The sequence below is a fragment of the Hemicordylus capensis genome, chromosome 16, assembly GCF_027244095.1.
Source record: "Hemicordylus capensis ecotype Gifberg chromosome 16, rHemCap1.1.pri, whole genome shotgun sequence".
Taxonomy (NCBI): domain Eukaryota; kingdom Metazoa; phylum Chordata; class Lepidosauria; order Squamata; family Cordylidae; genus Hemicordylus; species Hemicordylus capensis.
Window position 1 is genome coordinate 11,586,056 of NC_069672.1, and position 20,972 is coordinate 11,607,027.

The 20,972-nt window shown below is 47.0% G+C and overlaps 1 protein-coding gene across 1 annotated transcript; it reads left to right on the forward strand.

Moving 5' to 3' along the window:
- The first annotated feature begins 380 nt into the window (after window positions 1-380).
- On the forward strand, window positions 381-19,891 carry MMP23B (matrix metallopeptidase 23B). The gene is made up of 8 exons (XM_053281245.1): window positions 381-800; window positions 6,686-6,831; window positions 9,174-9,313; window positions 10,121-10,288; window positions 14,223-14,387; window positions 14,882-14,992; window positions 16,265-16,391; window positions 17,180-19,891. The coding sequence occupies exons 1-8, from the start codon at window positions 636-638 to the stop codon at window positions 17,352-17,354; spliced, it is 1,197 nt and encodes a 398-aa protein (XP_053137220.1). The 5' UTR covers window positions 381-635; the 3' UTR covers window positions 17,355-19,891.
- The last annotated feature ends 1,081 nt before the right edge of the window (window positions 19,892-20,972 follow it).

A 20,972-nucleotide genomic window follows, 5' to 3' on the forward strand; every position in this document is an offset into this window, starting at 1 on the left:
CTGCCCGCCACCTGGGAGAAGCCGCTGCCAGTCTGTGCAGGCAATCCTGAGTTGGATGGACCAAGGGTCTGACTCAGTATATGGCAGCTTCCGATGTCCCCTCTCTCTGTCCGCGAGCAACAGTTTCTCCTAAGCAGGAACATCCTCTCTGGACAAAGTCAAAGGGACGTTCTCAGTCTGGCTTCTGGATTCCACACCATCATTTCCCCTCCCCATTCTCTCTCTTTTTTTTCTTCCTTGCATAAATCTGGAGGGCTTCTCCTCCAGCTGCTGACGCCCAGCTGGAGAAACCCTTCCATCAGCCCAGCTGTTCTGCTGTGTGCTTTTCCCCTCCTCCATCAGCATGCAGGAGCTGCCAGTAATCTGACCCAGCTTGGAAGGAGGCTCTTAGAAAGCTTGGCGACTCAAACAGAGGTTTAATGTAAAGCCTCCAATTTTTATTTCTTCTTTCTTTACCAAAAAAAAAAAAAAAAAAAAAGGAGGGGGGGAGAGAAGTGTTGTGAATTTCCAGCAAACTTTGCACACTAATTTGATGCTGCAAAAAACTTGCACCGCTGGATATTGGAAGGGTTTGGGGCTCCAGCTTGCAAACCGAATCCATTTCTTTCTTTCTCTGGTTGTAATTGAAGACAGCCATGGAGCAGAGAGAGAGGCTGCCTGCAGAGAACTGCTCTCTCCCCGTTGACAGGCAGAAAAACCGTAAATATCAATGCATCTTGGGTTTCCTATGCGTTTTCCCATTGGCTGTTCTGCTGGCTGCTGTGAGATCGCCCTTGGCCACAGATGCTCAGGAAATCCAGGTAAGACACTCTTGGGTTTTTTCCATGGGGGGGGTTGCATTTTACACAGCCAAATATGGAGGAGAGCCAGTGTGGTGTAGTGGTTAGAGTGCTGGACTAGGACCGGGGAGGCCCGAGTTCAAATCCCCATTCAGCCATGAGACTAGCTAGGTGACTTTGGGCCAGTCACTTCTCTCTCAGCCTCACAGGGTTGTTGTGAGGAGAAACTCAAGTATGTAGTACACTGCTCTGGGCTCCTTGGAGTAAGAGCGGGATAGAAAATGTAAAATAATAATAATAATAATTAATAAATGATACCCAAGGGAGGAGAGAGAGGAGTTTTTGCTCACCTTTTTATATGCTTGCTTTCATTCCTGATCATTGGCTTCCAGGCCTGTTACGCATGGCAATCTTTCGCCCCTATTCCTTAGCTTTCAGGGGTGGTGTTGGTAGCTGGACATGCAAATAGGTCTGAGGTGACGGTAGGGGAAAGGCACTCGTGGCATTTCAGAGCAGTTTGGTTCCTCTGTGCAGGTCCTAGAGGGAAGGGGCATTTGTGGGCAGGGACTCCAACTCATTCCCAGGTGAAAGGTTGCAGAGTCCTCAGATATAGTCTTTATTCCACTTAAGAACATAAGAGCCCGGCTGGATCAGCCCCAAGGCGGCCCATCTCGTCCAGCATCCTGTTTCCCACAGTGGCCCACCAGATGCTTCTGGGGAGCCCACAGGCAAGAGGTATGTGCATGCCCTCTCTCCTGCTGTTGCTCCCCTGCATCTGGTATTTAGGGGCATCATGCCTCTGAGGCTGGAGGTGGCCTTATAGCCACCAGAGCAGTTGCCACTGATAGACCTGTCTTCCTCCTCCTCCGTGAATTTGTCTGAGCCCCTTTTAAACCCATTCAGGCTGGTGGCTGTCACCACATCATGTGGCAGAGAATTCCACAGGCTAATTCTGCGCTGTGTGAAAAGGTCCTCCATACTGAGCTGGATGGAGCAAGGGTCTGACTCAGTTTGGCAGCTTCATAGGCGTATGGCAGCCGAAGATATCCTACACGGTTGTGATCACTGTTGCCTCTAACAGGGATTCCCTGCTGTTGACTACAACTCCCAGCCTCCTCAGCCAAAGGCCATTGCATCTGGGGATGCTGGGGGTTGTAGTCAACAACATCTGGGGATGTGTAGAGGGCACACTGATCGTGATGTGGGTATTCCTGAGCTTCCAGAAGATATGTTCCCCAAACCCTTCCCTCTCCCTCTTCTAACTCCTCACTGAAATGCTTGGTGTGTGCATTTCTTGTTGGTTTAAATGGGGGAAACCTGAACTCCTCCTCCTCCTCCTAAGAGGAAGAAACGGAATCATATGGGAATCACCCCCAGGCGACATACAGTGAAATGAGGGAAGAAGCACAGCTCACATCTCTGGCTTCCCAGATCAGCTGGGATTTCACACCAGACTGGGAGGGAGAGCAGACCCGTGACCTACTTCTGTGTCGATGTAGTGCTGAAGGATTTTGCATCTGTGCAATCGGATCTGCGTGATTCACCCGGATCGGAGCTTCCTTAAGATTGCCTTTCCGTCCCTTGAGTGTTAGGATGTTTCTGGGGTGGCTTCCTCGCGAGGAGAGGATCCGGGAGTCTCTGCAACAGCTGTTTCTTTGCAATTGGGCAAGTGAAGAACATAAGAAGCTGCCGTCTACTGAGTCCAACCCTTGGTCCATCCAGCTCAGGATTGTCGACACTGGCTGGCAGCAGCTCTCCAAGGTTTCGGGCGGGAGTCTCTCCCAGCCCTACCTGGAGGTGCCAGTGATTTGAAACAGGGTCCTTCTGCATGCAAAGCAGATGTTCTCTACTATTGACCTGGATCTGCTATAGGCGATATCCAGTTTTATCCTGAAAGCAGCGTCAGTTTCCTCGTGAAACTCACAGTTGTTTATTATTATTATTATTATTATTATTATTATTATTATTATTATTATTATTATTTGTTTATCTATTTATACTCTGCTTTTCATTTGGAAATAACAAAGCAGTTTCCAAGTCAAGGTAGACGGCAAACAATCGAAAGCCAACGATCAATACTACAACTGTCAGAATAATAAAACAATTTGACAGCTGGAGAAAAACACTAGAGCTTAAAATTGGTTGGCTATGGGATAGAAAGCTTTTGGGAAACAGGCGAGTCTTAACTGCCCATCCAAAGAAAGATTTTATTTTATTTTTAAAACGGTGCGTCTTGACTTTGAAGTCAAATCTGCTGAGCTGCGGCCTTTCGTTTTTATAAGCTGCCTTTTAATGAGCCTTGGTCTATTTGACGCTGACTGGCAGTGGCTCTCCGAGGTTTAGGAACACCGGAAGCTGCCATAAACTGAGACAGACCATTGGTCTAACTGGCTCAGTATTGTCTTCACAGACTGGCAGTGGCTTCTCCAAGATTGCAGGCAGGAATCTCTCTCTCAGCCCTCTCTTGGAGATGCTGCCAGGGAGGGAACTTGGAACCTTCTGCTCTTCCCAGAGCAGCTCCATCCCCTGAGGGGAAGATCTTGCAGTACTCACACTTCTAGTCTCCCATTCATATGCAACCAGGGCAGACGCTGCTTAGCTAAGGGGACAAGTCCTGCTTGCTACCCCAAGACCAGCTCTCCTCTCCTTCAGGCAGTGGTGGGTGTTCTTTCCCAGCCCTACATGGAGATGTTGCCAGGGATTGAAACTGGGACCTTCCCCCACAAAACAGGGGCTCTCTGGACCACGTTGTGAGCCCACCCCGTAACACAAGAAGCTGCCTACTGAGTCAGACCCTTGGTCCCTCTAGTTCAGGATTGTCGACACTGACCGGCAGTGACTCTGCACAGTTTCAGGCAAGAGTCTCTCCCAGCCCTACCTGGAGCTGCTGCCAGGGACTGAACCCGGGGCCTTCTCTGCTGAAAGCAGGGGCTGTCCCACCAGCCCACCCCGGCCCTATTCTTGACGCCGTTAATGGAGAGCCAGCAAAGACAACCCGCGGTTCCTTGGCAGCAAACGGCCCAGCGCCGAATTAATTGGCCAGCTCTTTGCCGGCTCTCCAGATTTCCTCGGAAAATTGTTTTAATGCAGGGCCTGAATCCGCTCCAAGCAGCCTGGGTGATGTGGCAGAAGGTGTGCAGCTGAACTGAATCTGAAAGCCTCCATTCTCCTTCGCTTCGAATATTTGGAGCTGCTCCCCCCAGAGCGCTTAGCCCACCCAGATTTGCCCGGATTTCCGCTTTCATTAAAAAAAAAATCAAATCAAATAAAAATCTAAGCTCTGTTAGCCCTTGCAGAAGCGGAGTTATGGAGCCAAACGTGCAGTCCCGGTTCTTCTCCAAAATGATGTTCAAGCCCAATTACATAATATGAAAATTAGGAATGGATGGATGGATTGTTAAATTTATATACCGCCTTTCATGAAAATAACCCCAAGGCGGTTTACAGTAGAATTTAAAACCAGATGATACACATGACAACAATTGAAATAGAAGCGAAAAATATAAAAACAAATCGGATTAAAAATTTGAAACACAAGCATAAAACAACAGTACAAAATACCAAGAGCAGCAGCAGAGACAATCATATGAAAGCCTGGGTCAAAAAACCAGGATTTAACATGCTCTAATCCAGAATATGGCAACCCTGTTTCTCATGCTATTTTAACATTCACTGTTTCTTTCGCCCCACCTCTCCCCCAGTTCTTCGAGATCTCAAGCATTATTATTATTATTATTTTACATTTATATCCCGCTCTTCCTCCAAGGAGCCCAGAGCAGTGTACTACATACTTGAGTTTCTCTTTCACAACAACCCTGTGAAGTAGGCTAGGCTGAGAGAGAAGTGACTGGCCCAGAGTCACCCAGCTAGTTCATTGGCTGAATGGGGATTTGAACTCGGGTCTCCCCGGTCCTAGTCCAACACTCTAACCACGACACCACCCTGGTAGCCTGCTCTTTCTCTCTCCTGTTGACACATGTGTGCATTTTTAGAAACGGAATATGGTTTATGCTCTGCATAATGATTTTGGAGCCCCTTTTTGATAGTTCCAGAAGCAGGAAATCAAATTAACGGCTTGGGCCCTGGGTATTTAAGAGAACGTCTTCTTCGTCATGAACCCCACTGCCCATTGAGATCATCTGGAGAGGTTTGTCTGTTCATCAGGTGGCTACTCGGGGACGGGTCTTCTCTGCTGCTGCCCCGAAGCTTTGGAACACAATCCCTGCTGAAATAAGAGCCTCCCCATCTCTGACAAGTTTTTAAAGGCGCATCTGTTCACCCAGGCTTTTAAGTAGATCCTGTTTTGATAGTTTTAACATGGTTTTAAAATATGGTTTTAAAAGTCTTGAATTGTTGCACTGTGTTCACTTTTTTCTGTTATCGTTTATATTCTTTTAACTCATGCTTTCACGTTTCTGTTGTCATTTATTTTACTTTGTTGTAAACTATCCAGAGATGTAAGTGTTGGGCGGTATAAAAACATGTCAGTTACATGAGTGACTGATTCTTGGGAGCAATGGTTGAAATGTCTGGATCCATTTAGCCTGGAGAAGAGACGACGAGGGAGACAGGAAAGCCAGCTTCAAATATCTGAAGGGCTGTCACGCAGGAGACGGAGCAGACTTGCTCTCCGTCTAGAACCTGTGGATTGGAAGGGCAAGGGTACAGATTTAGGCAAGCAATTAGGAAGAATTTTCCAATTATAAGGACCGTTGGGCAATGGAAGGATATCCCTCATGCAGACTGGTCGCCTTCACTGGAGGTTTTTCAGAGGCAGGCAGCTATCTGTCCGGGATGCTATTGTAGTTTCCCACACGGAGCAAGGGGTTGGACTAGATGCCCTCTGAGGTCCCTTCCAACTCTAGAATCTGATGAGTCTCTGCAGGGTGGAACTAGATGCCCTCGAAGGTCCCTTCCAACTCCCAACTCTAGAATCCTATGATTCTCCAAGGCCCTTTTCTCTAGAACCATCTAGAGCCCTATGAGTCTATGTAGTTTTATAACTTGATATAGAATGCAAGATCCCTCCCTCCCTCCCCACCTCTTCCTTCCTTCCTTCCTTCCTTCCTTTCTCTTTCCTTTCTTCCTCCCTCCCCACCTCTCTCTCTCCCTCCCTCCCTCCCCACCTCTTCCTTCCTTCCTTCCTTCCTTCCTTCCTTCCTTCCTTCCTTCCTTTCTCTTTCCTTTCTTCCTCCCTCCCCACCTCTCTCTCTCCCTCCCTCCCTCCCCACCTCTTTCTTCCTTCCTTCCTTCCTTTCTCTTTCCTTTCTTCCTCCCTCCCCACCTCTCTCCCTCCCTCCCTCCCCACCTCTTCCTTCCTTCCTTTCTCTTTCCTTTCTTCCTCCCTCCCCACCTCTCTCTCTCCCTCCCTCCCCACCACTTCCTTCCTTCCTTTCTCTTTCCTTTCTTCCTCCCTCCCCACCTCTCTCTCTCCCTCCCTCCCTCCCCACCTCTTCCTTCCTTCCTTTCTCTTTCCTTTCTTCCTCCCTCCCCACCTCTCTCTCCCTCCCTCCCTCCCTCCTTCCTTCCTTCCTTTCTCTCTCTCTCTCTCCTTCCCTCCCTCTTTCTTTCTTTCTTTCTTTCTGGTGTTGTTGCTAATGCACAGCACTGAGGGATCTTCTGCATGCAACGGGATGTCCACATGAAATTTTCATGAGGTCAACATGTGTTTTGGAGTTCCGAGGGACAATGGAAATAAGCCATTGGCCATTTAGAGCAAACGAGAAGAGGGTCAGAGAGGACTTTTCCAGGCGACAGCTTGCTCCTCCAGATTCTTCAGAAACGTCCTTGCTCCATCTGGCCTTAACTATGCTCATATGGGACAGAAATAATGAAAATAGTCGAGATGGACATCAGCCAGTAGTCTCTGCTCCACAGTCTTCTGAGCTGCTGTTCTGCGTTTCCAGGAAGATGCTGCAATCCCGGCTTTTCCGAAGAATATCCCCTTGCCTCGCAGAGACCTCACTTTCCCGCTTCACCCTCATCTGCGGAAGAAGCGCTACACTCTCACACCGGGGAACCTCAAGTGGGACCACTTCAATCTGACGTACAAGTAAGGATTCATCCAGCCTTTTTTTAATTTTTTAATTTTTTACATTTATATCCTGCTTTTCCTCCGAGGAGCTCCGAGCGCTGTACCTCGTTATGTACACAACAACCCTGTGAGGTAGGTTAGGCTGAGAGATACATGACTGGCCTAGAGTCACCCAGTGAGGATCACAGTTGAATGAGGGTTCGAACTCGGGTCTTTGCAGTCCTAGTCCAACCCTTTAACCACTATGCTATGCTGGCTACTTGGGGAAGAGATTTCTGGGGGCCCATCCTGGAGAATGACAGCTGTGGCAATTCTAGAGGCGAGATGCTGGTCTTGTGGTAGCGAGCATGGATCATCTCCTTTGCTAAGTGGGGTCTGCCCTGGTTTGCATTTGAATGGGAGACTACATGTGAGCATTGTAAGAGATTCCCCTTAGGGGATGGGGCCACATCCAGGTTCCAAGTTCCCTCCCTGGCAGCATCAAGATAGGGCTGAGAGAGACTCCAGCCTGCAACCTTGGAGAAGCCTCTGCCAGTCAGTGTAGACAATACTGAGCTAGATGGACCAAGGGTCTGACTCAGTATATGGCAGCTTCCAATGTTCCTATCCTGTTTTATATTTGTGTTTTAAATGATGTACACCACCTAGGGATACACATATCAGGCGGTATATAAATATAATGGATAGATTAAATATGAGAAGAGAGACTTCCCGGGGCAGATTCCAGGAAACTGCATCTGCCACTGGACAATATGGATAATTGGAGTCTGTCGAGCAGAGATTGACCAGAGTCTCTGAAAATAAGATTAAGCTCAGCCTGAGTTGCATCGTCCAGGGAAACCTTCGAAGGACCACGGCATGTGCCAAGTTGAGGGTTTGCAGATGTGGCCGTGAGGGCCTGGTCGGTCTCAGGTGTCGGGCCGAGGCACGTTAGAAGGCTTGACCTCATCCCTGGCAGAAGGCCCAACTCGGGCCTGCTTTGTTCCCCAGAGCAGAGAGCTCGCAAGAAAAGTGTCTTTCTGTGTGTGACTTTCTTCAACCCCGGGTGTGTTCTGCTTCTCTGCTAGTGGAGCAGGAATCTTTCCTCTTCAGTTCTGCTCAAGCTTCCTGACTCCAATTTTGAGAGTCGGGTGGTGATTTCTGGAGTCTCCGGCTCGGAGCCGGTCCTGGGCGCTTTCCAGATTACCCGCTGCAACTGTGATCAGATGCTTCGGCTCAGCCGGATCGAATTGCAAATGATCCCTAGAATCTACAATGGAAAAATACAGCTACTTTTTTTGCAACGGACATACACTGTGATAGCACTAAACCGCAGCGATGCAATCCGAAACGAGGCATCCGAAACGAGGCATCCGAAACGTGAAAGGCATCCGGCTGACATCATAGGGACTGCGGTGTCACGACACAGGAAGTGTTTTGCCTGGCCTGCTGAGTCACCTTGAATCAGTTGAGAAAAATTTTATGCAGCGTAACGTCTGCTGGCTGTATTGCCGTTAAGATATGATTGATGGATAAATAAATACATAAATAAATATTACTTGCCATGTAACTCTCTCGAATGATCTCAAGGAAAACTTGGAAGGAAAATAGTTATTGTTTGGTCTAAACGCTTTGCTTTTGAATGTTTGAAACAAGGGCTTTGCGAGCAAAATACAAGCCACAACTTTAAAAAAAAAAAGCAGGAAAATAGAAACTGGAATGGTACCATTAGAAGTGAAATGCATTGAAGCAGTTATTTTGATTGAGTTTGCAGTCTTCTGCATTTGGGGCTTGCTTCCTGTTTGGGTTGGTTCAGGGCAGCCATGAGATTTGGGGTGTGGAATTAATTTAGTGTTATCTTCTTCTCCTCACCGTGACTACCATGCAAGGCATAGGAACATTGGAAGCTGCCATATACTGAGACAGGCCATTGGTCTATCTAGCTCAGTATTGTCTTCACAGACTGGCAGCGGCTTCTCCAAGGTTGCAAGCAGTGCTCGCACATGTCCTCTCCCATCCAAAGGCAAACCAGGGCAGACCCTGCTTAGCAAAGGGGACAATTCATGCTTGCTGCCCCAAGACCAGCACACAGGGGCAACCCTACATCAACTAGTTTTGGGGAGTGAAGAGGTGGGAAAGAACATTATTCAGGGAGTGACTATTTCCCCTGACCCTTGGCCACTGAGGATGATGGAAGTTGTAGTCCAACGTCAGGCAGCCGGCCAACGTTATGCTGTCCTGGTCTAGATTGACCACCAGTATCCCCAACTAAACGTCAGTGACGTTGCATTCCCAGGCAGGACAGGAGGTCAGTTTCTGATATTCTGGTGCTACCTCCCAAAGACTCTAGAGTTGTCTCCTTTTTCTAAATTTCCCTGCAGGATCCTGTCGTTTCCCAGAAACCTCATCAATGAGAGCCAGACCCGAAAGGGGCTGGCTGCCGCTTTCCGCATGTGGAGTGACGTCTCTCCCTTCAGTTTCCGGGAGGTGCAGCCGAACTCAGCCAGTGATCTGAAAATCGGTAGGAATTGACTGGGCGTGAATGGAACATTCTAGAAAAGCACATGGTCCACATGTGGGTATCGAGAGTCTCCATGATCGACCGGTTGGTTAGCTCTAACCAACGTAGGAAAGGGGATCAACCGATTCTGTACTTCTGGCATGCAAAAGAAGCAGAATCTTAATTCACAAGCCTTTAATAAGCCAGTGGACTACTTCTTGGGTTGTATTGCCCCGTTGATTGCCCCATCAAGGATTCGACTAATTTTCTGCTCCTGTCTGGTGTAAAATTTTTGTTTCTTTTCTTCTTCTTTTCACAGAATGTTAATTTTTCTGAAGTGCCAGGTACACAGACCTCTGGCAGTAATTTTGCATCCCCGTTGCTAAGGGGAGGTCTGCCAAGCACAGCTTCTTGGGTTGGGAGTGGAGACTGTTGTCTTGGCTCAGAACTGGCTTAAGTTGCTGGCACTGGACAAAAAGAATTTTGTGTCCCCTTTTTTGGCACAGAATATTAATTTTTATGAAACGCCTGGAATGCAGACCCCTGGTGATTTTATGTCTTCAGAACACAGCATGTTGGGTTGGAAGCGGGGACTGTTGCCTCAGCTCAGAACTGACTTAAGATACTGGCATTGGACAAAAAGAATTTTGTGTCCCCTTTTTTGGCACATAATTTTGGTGTTTCTGAAACACCAAAATTGCAGACCCCTGGTAATTTTATGTCTTCAGAACACCTCATATTAGGTTGGGAGTGGAGTCAGTCGCCTTGGCTCAGAACTGGCTTAAGTTGCTGGTGTTAGATAATAAGTGGTGTCCCAATTTCTCCCAGGTTTCTATCCCATAAACCACACAGACTGTCTGGAGTCCAAGATCCATCACTGCTTTGATGGCACGACGGGCGAACTCGCCCACGCCTTCTTCCCTCAGACTGGCGAGATCCATTTTGACGACCACGAATACTGGATCGTGGGCGATACGCGGTTCAGCTGGAAAAAGGGTAAGTCACTTTCGTACCCTGGAGCTGTGGGCTAAGTCACTTTTCCTAAAGGACATCAGGCACACGTTCCCTGCCCCGCCTCCCCAGAAATCTGCACCAAGAATCAGGTCTCTGTTCTCTTTGTGATTCTTCAGGAGCTCAGAATAAAAGCAGATGTGGCAATGAAGCAGAATACAGCTTTTTGTGGGTTTTTTTTAAAAAGCCAAGTTGCTAGTCCTTATGGCTGTGCCAGAAAATATGTGTGTGTGTGTCAGCAAATCTCAGTGAGCATCACTGTCTGAATTTCCAGAGTTTGAGGGCTAATTCAGGGTTCCTTTTTTGCTCTCCTTCATTACTAGCAACTTCTGGAGGGGAGAGTTATACACTCTAGGAAAACCTGCAGGAGAAATGCTGCAAATTTGCACAACATCCCCATGCCAGTGGATTTGTGTCTCTTTTTATACAGAATTTTAATGTTTCCAAAATGCCAAGTATTCAGGGCTCTGGAAATAATTCTGCATCCCTTTTGTTCAGCAGAGGTCTGTAGAGCATAGCATGTTGGGTTGGGAGGAACTGTCACCTTCACTCGGAACTGGCTTACGCTGTTGGAAGGAACTGAACGATAAGACATGCTCACTCTCTCCTTATTAAGAGCATTCCGTCGACGTGTGCTGAGCATCCTTGGGATCTGATAAGCCAGGACAGCATTTCAAGCTTTCCGTTTTGTTCCACAAGACAGCCGGAAACCGCCCGCAAAATCAACTGCCAACTCGCGTTCTGTTCACGGAATATTCCGGATTCAGGGCAGCTCCAGTTTTCACGCCTTGCTTTCCTTTTTTGCCATTTTTTGTTTGTTTAGTTTAAAAGAAGTACTTCCTGCCATTCCAGGACCGACCCGGTTTCCACGTTTTGCTTTCCTTTTCTCCATTTTGTTTGCTGAATTTAAAAATGTAGTCGCCTCTCCAGGAGTTCTCCAGCTTCCACGTTTTTCTTTCTTTTCTTTCTTTCTTTCTCGTTTTGTCTGTTTAGCTGCCTAGCCGAATGGAAAAAAAAATAGGAGTGGGCAAAATACTCCAAACCCATGCATTGCAAAATTACAGTTGAAAACAAAATTTTCCTTAAATCTAAGGAAGGGAGAGAGAGAGAGAGAGAGAGAGAGAGGTTAGATTTAAACAGCACCATGCTCTCTTAATCAGCAGGGTAAAGTGTCTGAATTTGCTGTCTGTTTCTGCTCTGATCTGACTCAGGGACGCCAACCATACTCCCTAACCCCTTTGCTGCGGGTGCAGAACCAGACGGCTGTGCTATCAGTGAGAAAAGCCTGGGAGGGTTTTCTCTTGATTTCTGGCCAAAAGCTGTTTACATATTTCTTTCGGCTTCCTTGCAGACGTGGCTGTTTTGTGGGCAGACGAAGACGCCTCTGTTAGGGACCAGGCCGTCTTCAAAAGGTTCCGTCCGACATGGATGCTCAATGCCTAGCGGATGGGACTTGGGGGGTGACCAGAAAGGCTTTTGGGGCCGTTGTTTTTCTTCTAGGATTGCCAACCCTTTTGTCTTGTAGATTTCCCCACCCCCCCACTCCATAATTTCCCCAATATTTTTCACAAGCTGCCTGCTTTACATAGGAAGCTGCTGACTAAGTCAGACCATTGGTCCATCTAGCTCAGTATTGTCGGCACAGACTGGCAGCATCTTCTCCAAGGTTGGAGGCAGGAATCTCTCAGCCCTGACTTGGAGAGGCTGCCAGGGAGGGAACTTGGAACTTAGATGCTCTTCCCAGAGTGGCCCCATCCCCTAAGGAGGATATCTTCCAGTCCTCACACATGTAGTCTCCCATTCAAATGCAAACCCTGCTTAGCAAAGGGGACAATTCATGCTTGCTCTTACCACAAGACTAGCTCTCCTCCCTTTCAAGAGTCACTTGAAGATGGGTGCCAGCTCCTGGAAACTCCAAAACAATCTAGAGGGCTGGCAGTTAAACATACAGAGATACAACGGTTACCCTCCTCTGAGGCTGGGTAATTCCCCGCCCCCCCACTTTCTCGCAGGGCTGCATAACTTTGGCTCTTCTGCAGATGTTGGCCTGCAACTCCCATCATCCCTGACTATTGGCCACGATGGCTGGGGTTGATGGGAATTGTAGTCCAACGGGCCAAAGTTCGGAACGGAATATTCTGATCACACCTAATGCAGGTACAACAGAATGACCTGCCTCCCAGGGAATCTGATTGGATGATCGCAAGTCCAGAGCAGCAAATCATGCAGAGAGACAACGGCCACCCTCCTCTGAGGATGGCTAAGCCCTCCTGCATTGGGACTTCGAAATAATTGAACAAGACAGGCATAACTGATGCGGAGAAATGTCTGCACCTAGCCAGTTGGAAGGTAGAACAGGGCAAGCAGTGCGGAGACTCAAAAAGAGACGCAGCAGATAGACTCTTCTGCAGATGACTCCCTTTGGCTTGATGGGAACTGCATATGAATTTTGACACCATTTGAGGATCGCTGAAGTGACGTTCCGTCCCTAGCTTGCTCCCTCAACAGTCCCAACAACCAAATTTGTTTTGAATTTTTATGCAGTTTAGTACTCTTCAGAGTGGGGGTTGGTTGGTTCTCGCCCATAAAATAAGATACAAGCTCATGATTCGGATTGTGGTTTCCTAGCAGGGGATGTACCCTGTGGTAGACGTTGGCTACAAAGCACGGAGAGGTGAAGTCACAGACGGAGAATGCACTTAAACCTGAGAAACCAATTCCTGGTTCGGTTTGCACAACATCCATCAGCATTCTGGCTTTGGAGCTGGATTTTCCATGCATTCGGATACACAAATTTGTACCATTTCCTATATAAGGGAGAGAAATGAGTGTGCAGTTTATTGTCCAACAAGCAGTCATTTCACAACCTCTCCACAGCGGGGCCAAGACAAGGACACTTCAGGATGTTCTTTTGATGGAAAACAAACAGCATGAAAGCTCTTAAAAGCAGGGTGTTCTTGGAACGACCGGGAGCTCCGTTTGACTGGCCTTCTTTGCTTCATCTGGGATAAGGGATTGTGCAAAAAAAAGAAAAGAAGAAGTGTGGGGTAGTGGTTAGAGCACCCAACAGGAATAGAGAGTTAAGGTTCACTGGGTGATCTTGTAGTCCTTTTTTCAGCCTGATCTACCTTGCAGGGCTGTTGTGAGGAGAAATGAGGGAGGGAACGGACTATGCCTTTGAGGAAGAAGGGTAAGAAAAATAAAATAGGGGTGGCCTCTGGGCCCGATCCAACAGGGTTGGCGTCAGGTGGGGAGAGCTGAGAAGGACCCACTGATGATGACCCCCTAAGACCGGCCCTGTGCCCATAACTTTTGTTTGGTGCTGACAAAGCCATATAGATGTCAATATTTATTTATTATTGATTTATTTACTACATTTCTATACCGCCCCAAACGCAAGTTCTCTGGGTGGTTTACAAAACAATAAAAACAGCCAATAAAAGATTAAAACATTTCAACAATGACTATGAAAAAGTTAATAATCAGACAGCCCTCGAGTGTATATTTTAAACTAGTTTCCTCTGTGCACGCGGAGTTATTTTTTACCCATCGGAACCACCCTGCGGGGTAGGTTAGGCGGAGAGGTAAGAGACTAGTTCGGAATCACCGGGTAAAATTTCAGGGCTGAGTGGGATTTGAACCCAGCTCCCCTTCGTCCAACACGCATCGCTAACCATTCTGCCACACTCGGAGAACAGCATTATGTTTTTTTTTCTCTCCCACTGCATCTGAGTTCTGCATGCAGGATTCTGGGGTCCTTGGTGGAAACACTCCTGACAAATTGGCTGAAATGGCGTCTTGGTGATTTCCGCTCTTAAGAAGTGCGTGGAGCACTTTTGGACCAGTGATCTTTGGATCTGTTAGCTGTCTTAATTTTGGGCTGTTAACAAAGAGTTTTTCCTCCCCCGCCCCGCCCCAGGTGTCTGGCTTACAGATCTGGTCCATGTGGCAGCGCATGAAATCGGCCATGCTCTGGGATTGATGCACTCCTTGGACCCGAACGCCCTGATGCACCTCAACGCCACACTGACTGGCAAAAACAAAATCTCGCAGGACGAGATGTGGGGAATTTTCAGGCTTTACGGTGAGAGTTTTGCTGGGAAGAAAAAGAAGTGTCTGTTGTGGTTTGTTACTAAGATGTTCACCCAGCGACAAGAGTGTGTACAGATTACCTGTACGGGCCCTTGCTCTGATCAGGATGTCCTGCATTCGTCCTCAAACGTTTGCATCCTGGCGTAGACCCAGGGCAACCTTAGCTCCTTCTTTGCAAAGCGTGTTGGTTGCTGGACATGCAAATAGTTTTGAGAGGAGGGGGAGATTGCCTTTCTAAGCTGTTTAGAATTAACATGCACACATGCTCTCTGCCTGCTTTTTTCATTTGCTCTGCAAGCACCAATTTCAACGGATTGGGGGGAAACCCCTTTGCCTGAGAAACTTGGAGAGCTGCTGTCAGTCAGTGCATGCAGTACAGAGTTAGTTGGACCAAGGGTCTGACTCAGTTTGGCAGCTCCCATGATTGTCCTCTGTGATTTGGGTTCCCCCCCCTAATGCTTTCCCTCTCAAATGTCTCAATTTCAGACTGCAAAGACCGACTCTTCGTATGTCCTTCCTGGACACGCAGAGGGTTCTGCAAAAAGCGCCCAAAACTTATGAAAAAACATTGTCCGTACAGTTGTGACTTCTGCGTAGGTAATGACTGTGTTTGTGCTTTATGTTGTTGAATGTGGAATCCAGAAGATCGGCTGGTATAAGTGCTTATTAATATACAGTATGTTGGTATGAATAGGCACATTGGTTAATGTTCCATGATGGATGATGCAAATGAGGCAACATTCTGCTGATATCAGAGAACCTCTCTCCAGCAGTTCGAATGTTGCACCCATCACCTCCAGCAGATAAACAGTTTGAAGGAGCTAAGTTTGGACAGAGAGGCAGAACAGTGCGGTAGTTGGCCCTAAAGCAGCTTGAGGGTAGAATACAGGAGTAACAGCTGTACTGCTTATTGAAGAATCCGATTCATTTTTTTATTCATTCATTCATTCATTCATTCATTCAATTTCTATACCGCCCTTCCAAAAAGAGAATGGCTCAGGGCGGTTTACATTAAAACAATTTAAATCAATTAACCATCAAAAACAGAAACTATAAAACACCATACAACAATTGACTGTTAAAACATTTATTTATCTCCATTATGGCTCTTTGCTAATAAAACAGATGTCAATAAAGCGATTAAAGAAATAGAACCCCTACCAATGGGAAATTCTAATCGCGGATCACATCTGGGTCAAATGAAGCTCTGCAAGAGTTTTGCGACAGACAGAAAAGTGTCTGGAGATCTCACATCAGGGCTTCGCAGCCCTGATTCGAATCACTTCCTTGGAAACTGCTATGGAGGAGAAAGTAGGCAGGGAAAATTTAACAGCTGATGGCAGGGGAGGTGGGTTTTAAGTGGAGAGCTGGTTTTGCGGTGAGCGAGCATGAATTGCCTCCTTTGCTAAGCGGGGTTTGCCTTGGTTTGCATTTGGATGGGAGACCATATGGCAGCACTGTGAGATATTCTGCTTAGGGGAATATCTTAGGGGATGGGGCTTAGAGCTCCGTGATAGAGCCTCTGCTTTGCACGCGGACGGTCCCAGGTTCAATCGCTGGCAGCATCTCCAGGTCGGGCTGGGAAAGACTCTTGCCTAAGATCCTGGAGAGCTGCTGCCAGTCAGTGTGGTCAATACTGAGCTAGAGGGACCAAGGGCCTGACTCAGTAAGGCAGCTTCCTAGGTTTCTATTGTTGGTTAGGAAAGTGGTAATGGGGAAACTCTCCTAGACCTCTGATCCAACCATGTGGCTGTGGTTTAATATAGAATAGTTGTTCACATCTATTTTTTTGCTCCTTTAATCTGTGCTTCGAAGCGTTTGATACATTATACGTGTGTTTTGGCTTCCCGTTCCTTCTTCCACGGGCAGAATTTCCTTTCCCAACGGTGGTGCCAACAGCTCCTCCTCCCCGGCTGAAAGCCAGGACTGTCCCAGAGGGCAGAAACGTCACCTTCCGATGTGGCCGGAAGATAATCCACAAGAAAGGCAAAGTTTAGTGAGTATCTTGCGGCCGGCCTCTTCTGGCTCCTTTCAGAGGGGAGAGGAATGCATCTAGTTTTCTGCCACTGGGCTGCAGAAAGACGGCGGATAATTGTCGCTTAATGCCAAGTGACTGCCCTTGTGTGATATAATACGGCTCCCACGATCCATCTCGAATTGCACTAAAAGGGTGGGGGGGGGAATGCAGATATTCCTGGATCATAGAGATGTAACTCCTAGCTTGCCCAAAGAGTTGCCCCACGGGGCAATTCATTGCTCCAAATCGCTATGTGAGTCCACCTCTGTCTCTGGGGCCCAGAAGGTGCATTTAGAAATGTCCACAAACATTACATTTGGCAGAGCTCCAGAGGACAGTGTCCTCTTCTGGGTTTATTTTTTTTAAACAGCAACTTTTGGAGGCAAAGCTGAAATGTCAAACAAAATAGTTATCCTCCCAAGACGACACTGGCTTTGAACCTGATCTGCTGGACGCAGGAGGAGGAGAGATTGAATCCCACCCCATCTCCCCTCCCAAATTGCTGATTGACACAATGATCCTAGAAAACGAATTTGGCTGGATTAGGGGAAAGTCTGTAGTTTAGTGGGCATCTGCTTTGCATGCAGAAGGTCCCAGGTTGAATCCCGGTGGCATCTCTGAGTAGGGCTTAGAAAACCCCACCTGGAACTCTAAAGATCTGCTGCCAGTCAGTGTTGACGATACTGAGCTAGAGGGACCGAGGGTCTGACTCAGTAGGCAGCTTCCTATGTTCCTGATTTTCTTCCGATTTTCTTCTCCCTGTATAGTTGGTATAAAGAAAAAGAGCTTCTGGAATACTCCTATCCTGGCTACCTGTCCCTGGACGACGACCATATGAGCATCATAGCCAACGCCATTAACGAAGGGACTTACACTTGCATTGTGAAGAAAAAATCAAAGATCCTGACCACGTATTCCTGGAGAGTTAAACTGAAGCATTAGTGGACATCCTTTGCAAAGACTTTCATGATCTCGTCGGTTCCCGATATGGACGACTTTCTATTTTTGCCTATATTGTACGTACATATCTATGACACATTTACTTCCCGCGTTGCCTCCGTCCTTTACGACGGTGTCATCCTTGCTTGGCCGATCCGTGAGGACGCTGGACCTTCCTCAGTCGGCACTGATCACTTCCACAAGGAGGTGAGTACGGAAGAGATTAGAATCGCCATTGAAATGATTCCATATTTTTCCTCTGTTCTTTCCCTTGAGTTCATAAGCCAGCTGGCTTAGTTGGTTACTCTCTCGGGGGACTTTACTGTGAGTTTTGATCAGCTCTACATCCTTAGAGATGGGCAAGAGGTGATTGCATTGTAACACTTTCAGCTTTCAGTGTGTTCTCAGACTTTGTCCAGACCATCGGGGCCCACAGCAGCCACATTTGCAACAATGCCTTAAAAGCCTCTAAAACCACAAAAGCTACAATTAACATAAGAACAGCCGTGCTGGATCAGGCCCAAAGCCTATTTAGTCCAGCAGCCAGTTTCACACAGTGGCCCACCAGATGCCTCTGGGGAGCCCACAGGCAAAAGGTATGTGCATGCCCTCCTGCTTTTTCTCCCCTGCAACTGGGCTTGAGAGGCATCCTGCCTCTGAGGCTGGAGGTGGCCCATAGCCACCAGACTAGTAGTCATTGATAGACCTGTCCTCCGTGAATCTGTCTAAGCCCCTTCTAAAGCGATCCAGGATGGTTATACATCACATCTTGTGGCAGTGAATTCCATAGATTAATTACGCTCTGTGTGGAAAAAGTACTTCCTCTTGTCAGTCCGAAATTTCTCGACCTTCAGTTTCATGGGATGACCCCTGGTTCTGGTGTTATGAGAGAGGGAGAAAAATTTCTCCTCTGTCCATCCTCTCCACTCCATGCAGAATTTAATACACCTCGATCATGTCTCCCCTTAGTTGCCTCTTTTCCAAACTAAAGAGCCCCAGATGCTGTAGCCTTGCCTCATAAGGAAGGTGCTCCAGGCCCCTGATCATCTTGACTGCCCTGTTTTCCAGATCTACAATATCCTTGTTAAGATACAGTGACCAAAGCTGTATGCAGTACTCCAGATGTGGCTGCACCACAGATTTGTATAAAGGCATTATAATATTAGCATTTTAATTTTCAGTCCCCTTCCTAATGATCCCTAGCATGGAATTATCCCTTTTCACAGCTGCCGCGCACTGAGTTGACGCTTTCAATGAGTTGTCCACCACGACCTCAAGATCTCTCTCCTGGTTGACAGGGGCGTATCTAGGGTAGGGCAGGCAGGGCACGTGCCCCGGGCGCCACTTGAAGGGGGGTGCCATTTTTTAAAATGAAAAAATAAATAAAATAAATGGCCACTGAAAACAAAATGGCCACCACACATAGTCAAATGGCCTCTGCAAGACTCTAGTATCTGGGAAAAGACAAATTCTCCATTTATTTTTAAAACTTATGCAATAGTGATGCTACAATGCATAGTAGAGAATTAGACAGGCACTTCAGTTTAGTTTTCCAAGTACACCTCCACATAGTATTTGGGTATTTCATGAGCCCCAGCGTACTGAAATTTGTAGTTTTCGAGCATTTTTTGATCTGGCTACGTCCACTGTTAAATAGCTTTTGAAATATTAAAAGATTAACAAGCTTGACTTGTATTTTTGAGCTGATATTATGGTAAAGTTATCTGAAAGATGGGTGTCAGATGTTTGGACAGGGGGTGCAATTTCAGTGCTTGCCCTAGGCGCTATTTTTCCTAGATACGCCTCTGCTGGTTGGTCACTGACAGCTCAGATCTCATCGGTGTATATGTGAGCTTGGGGTTTGTTTGTTTTTGCCCCAGTATGCATCACTTTATGCTTGCTTACATTGAACTGCATTTGCCATTTTGTTGCCCACTCCCCTAGTTTGGAGAGATCTTTTTGCCGCTCTTCACAATCCGTTGTGGATTTCGCTACCCTAAATAGTTTAGTGTCCACTGATGATGTTGGAGGAACAGAAATGAGCAGGAATGTCCTCCAGAGTTTATTCCCAGGAACATAGGAAGCTGCCATATACTGAGTCAGACACTTGGTCCATCTAGCTCAGTATTGTCTACCCAGATTGGTAGCTTCCCTCAGGTTGCAGGCTGCGGTCTCTCTCAGCCCTATCTTGGAGATCCCCAGGAGAGATTACAATTTGTTCATTGCCATCCTGCCTTTTTCCTTCCTTTTTCCAATTTTACATTCACGATTTGGGAGTCGGGCATAAAGAAGAGGTGATCACACCCAGAAAACTGCAAGCACAATGCTGCTGTTGCCTCTTTTCCATCTCTTGGGGACGGTGGGTGTACGTTTCCAAAAATAACAAGCATCCGTCCACTGAGATGGTACCAATTGCCAAAATTTGTGTCTCCTGTGGACTATTTGTGTCAGTTCCTAGATTGTAAGCCTCTTGGGGCAGAGATCTGTTCCTAATACACCACACATGTGCATGGCGTTCTAGCGATGATTATATATATATATATATATATATATATATATATATATATATATATATATATATATATAATATATACATACATACATACATACACACACACATACACACACACACACACACACACACACACACACACCAGAGGCAAGTCCAAAATATCAACATCAGTGCCTTGCGTGTGCGATGCATTTATTTATCAAACAGTTCAAACGGCCCCCCGCCCCAAAGTGAGTTGTTTTCCCTCTGTCTACAGCTTCTGGAAGGCTATGGGACAGTTTATCCACTAGGAATGTTACCCGTAAATTACGGTTGCTGCTCTGTCTGGAATAAAGTGCTTTTTTTGAGTCTGTCATTCTAGGTTTTGGCTTAATTTTTTTCTCGCCAGATGATGATGTCCTCAAAGCTTTTCGATAGGAAACCGCATGAACCCAAGAAAGGCGTTGGTTGTAATTAAGAGTGAGAGATAGAAGACAGCTCCGTCTTTGCGTGAAATCCTCCCTTGACCTATAATTACCCCACCCTCTTAGTTACAGGGGACTAGCAGCCTGCTGTAACCTTTTCCAGATTTGATAGATCTTTGGAGCTGCGTGGGGGAAAGGGGTTCGAGGGAGCAGGGTGGATAGAGCTTAGAGCAAAAGATAAACAGGTTTTAATTCGCCGTTGGGTCTAAACAAATCTGCAGGGGAATGGTCTTTATATGTAATCTTGAATCTAAAGTAAAGGTTGCCGGTTCAAATCCCCACTGGTCCTCTATTGGGCAGAAGCGATATAGGAAGATGCTGAAAGGCATCATCTCAATGGTCAAACCTTCCTCTATTCTACCAAAGACAACCACAGGTGGGCGCCAGAGTCGACACCGACTTGATGGCACACTTAACCATTGTTTTACTTAGCAAACAGTAAAAGTAGCCTTGGCTAAGCAGGGTTCACCTTGGTTTGCATTTCTCTCTCCGTTAACCCACCCCTGAATGGGAAGCCATTACAATCTTCAAGATTTCTTTTGATAGTTTCTGCCGATGGATACTGATTCCTGGAGGTTCCAGGTCATCCTGGAGACTCAGCGACCCTATTCCTAGCAGGGAGCAGCAACTTGGGAGAGGGTTCTT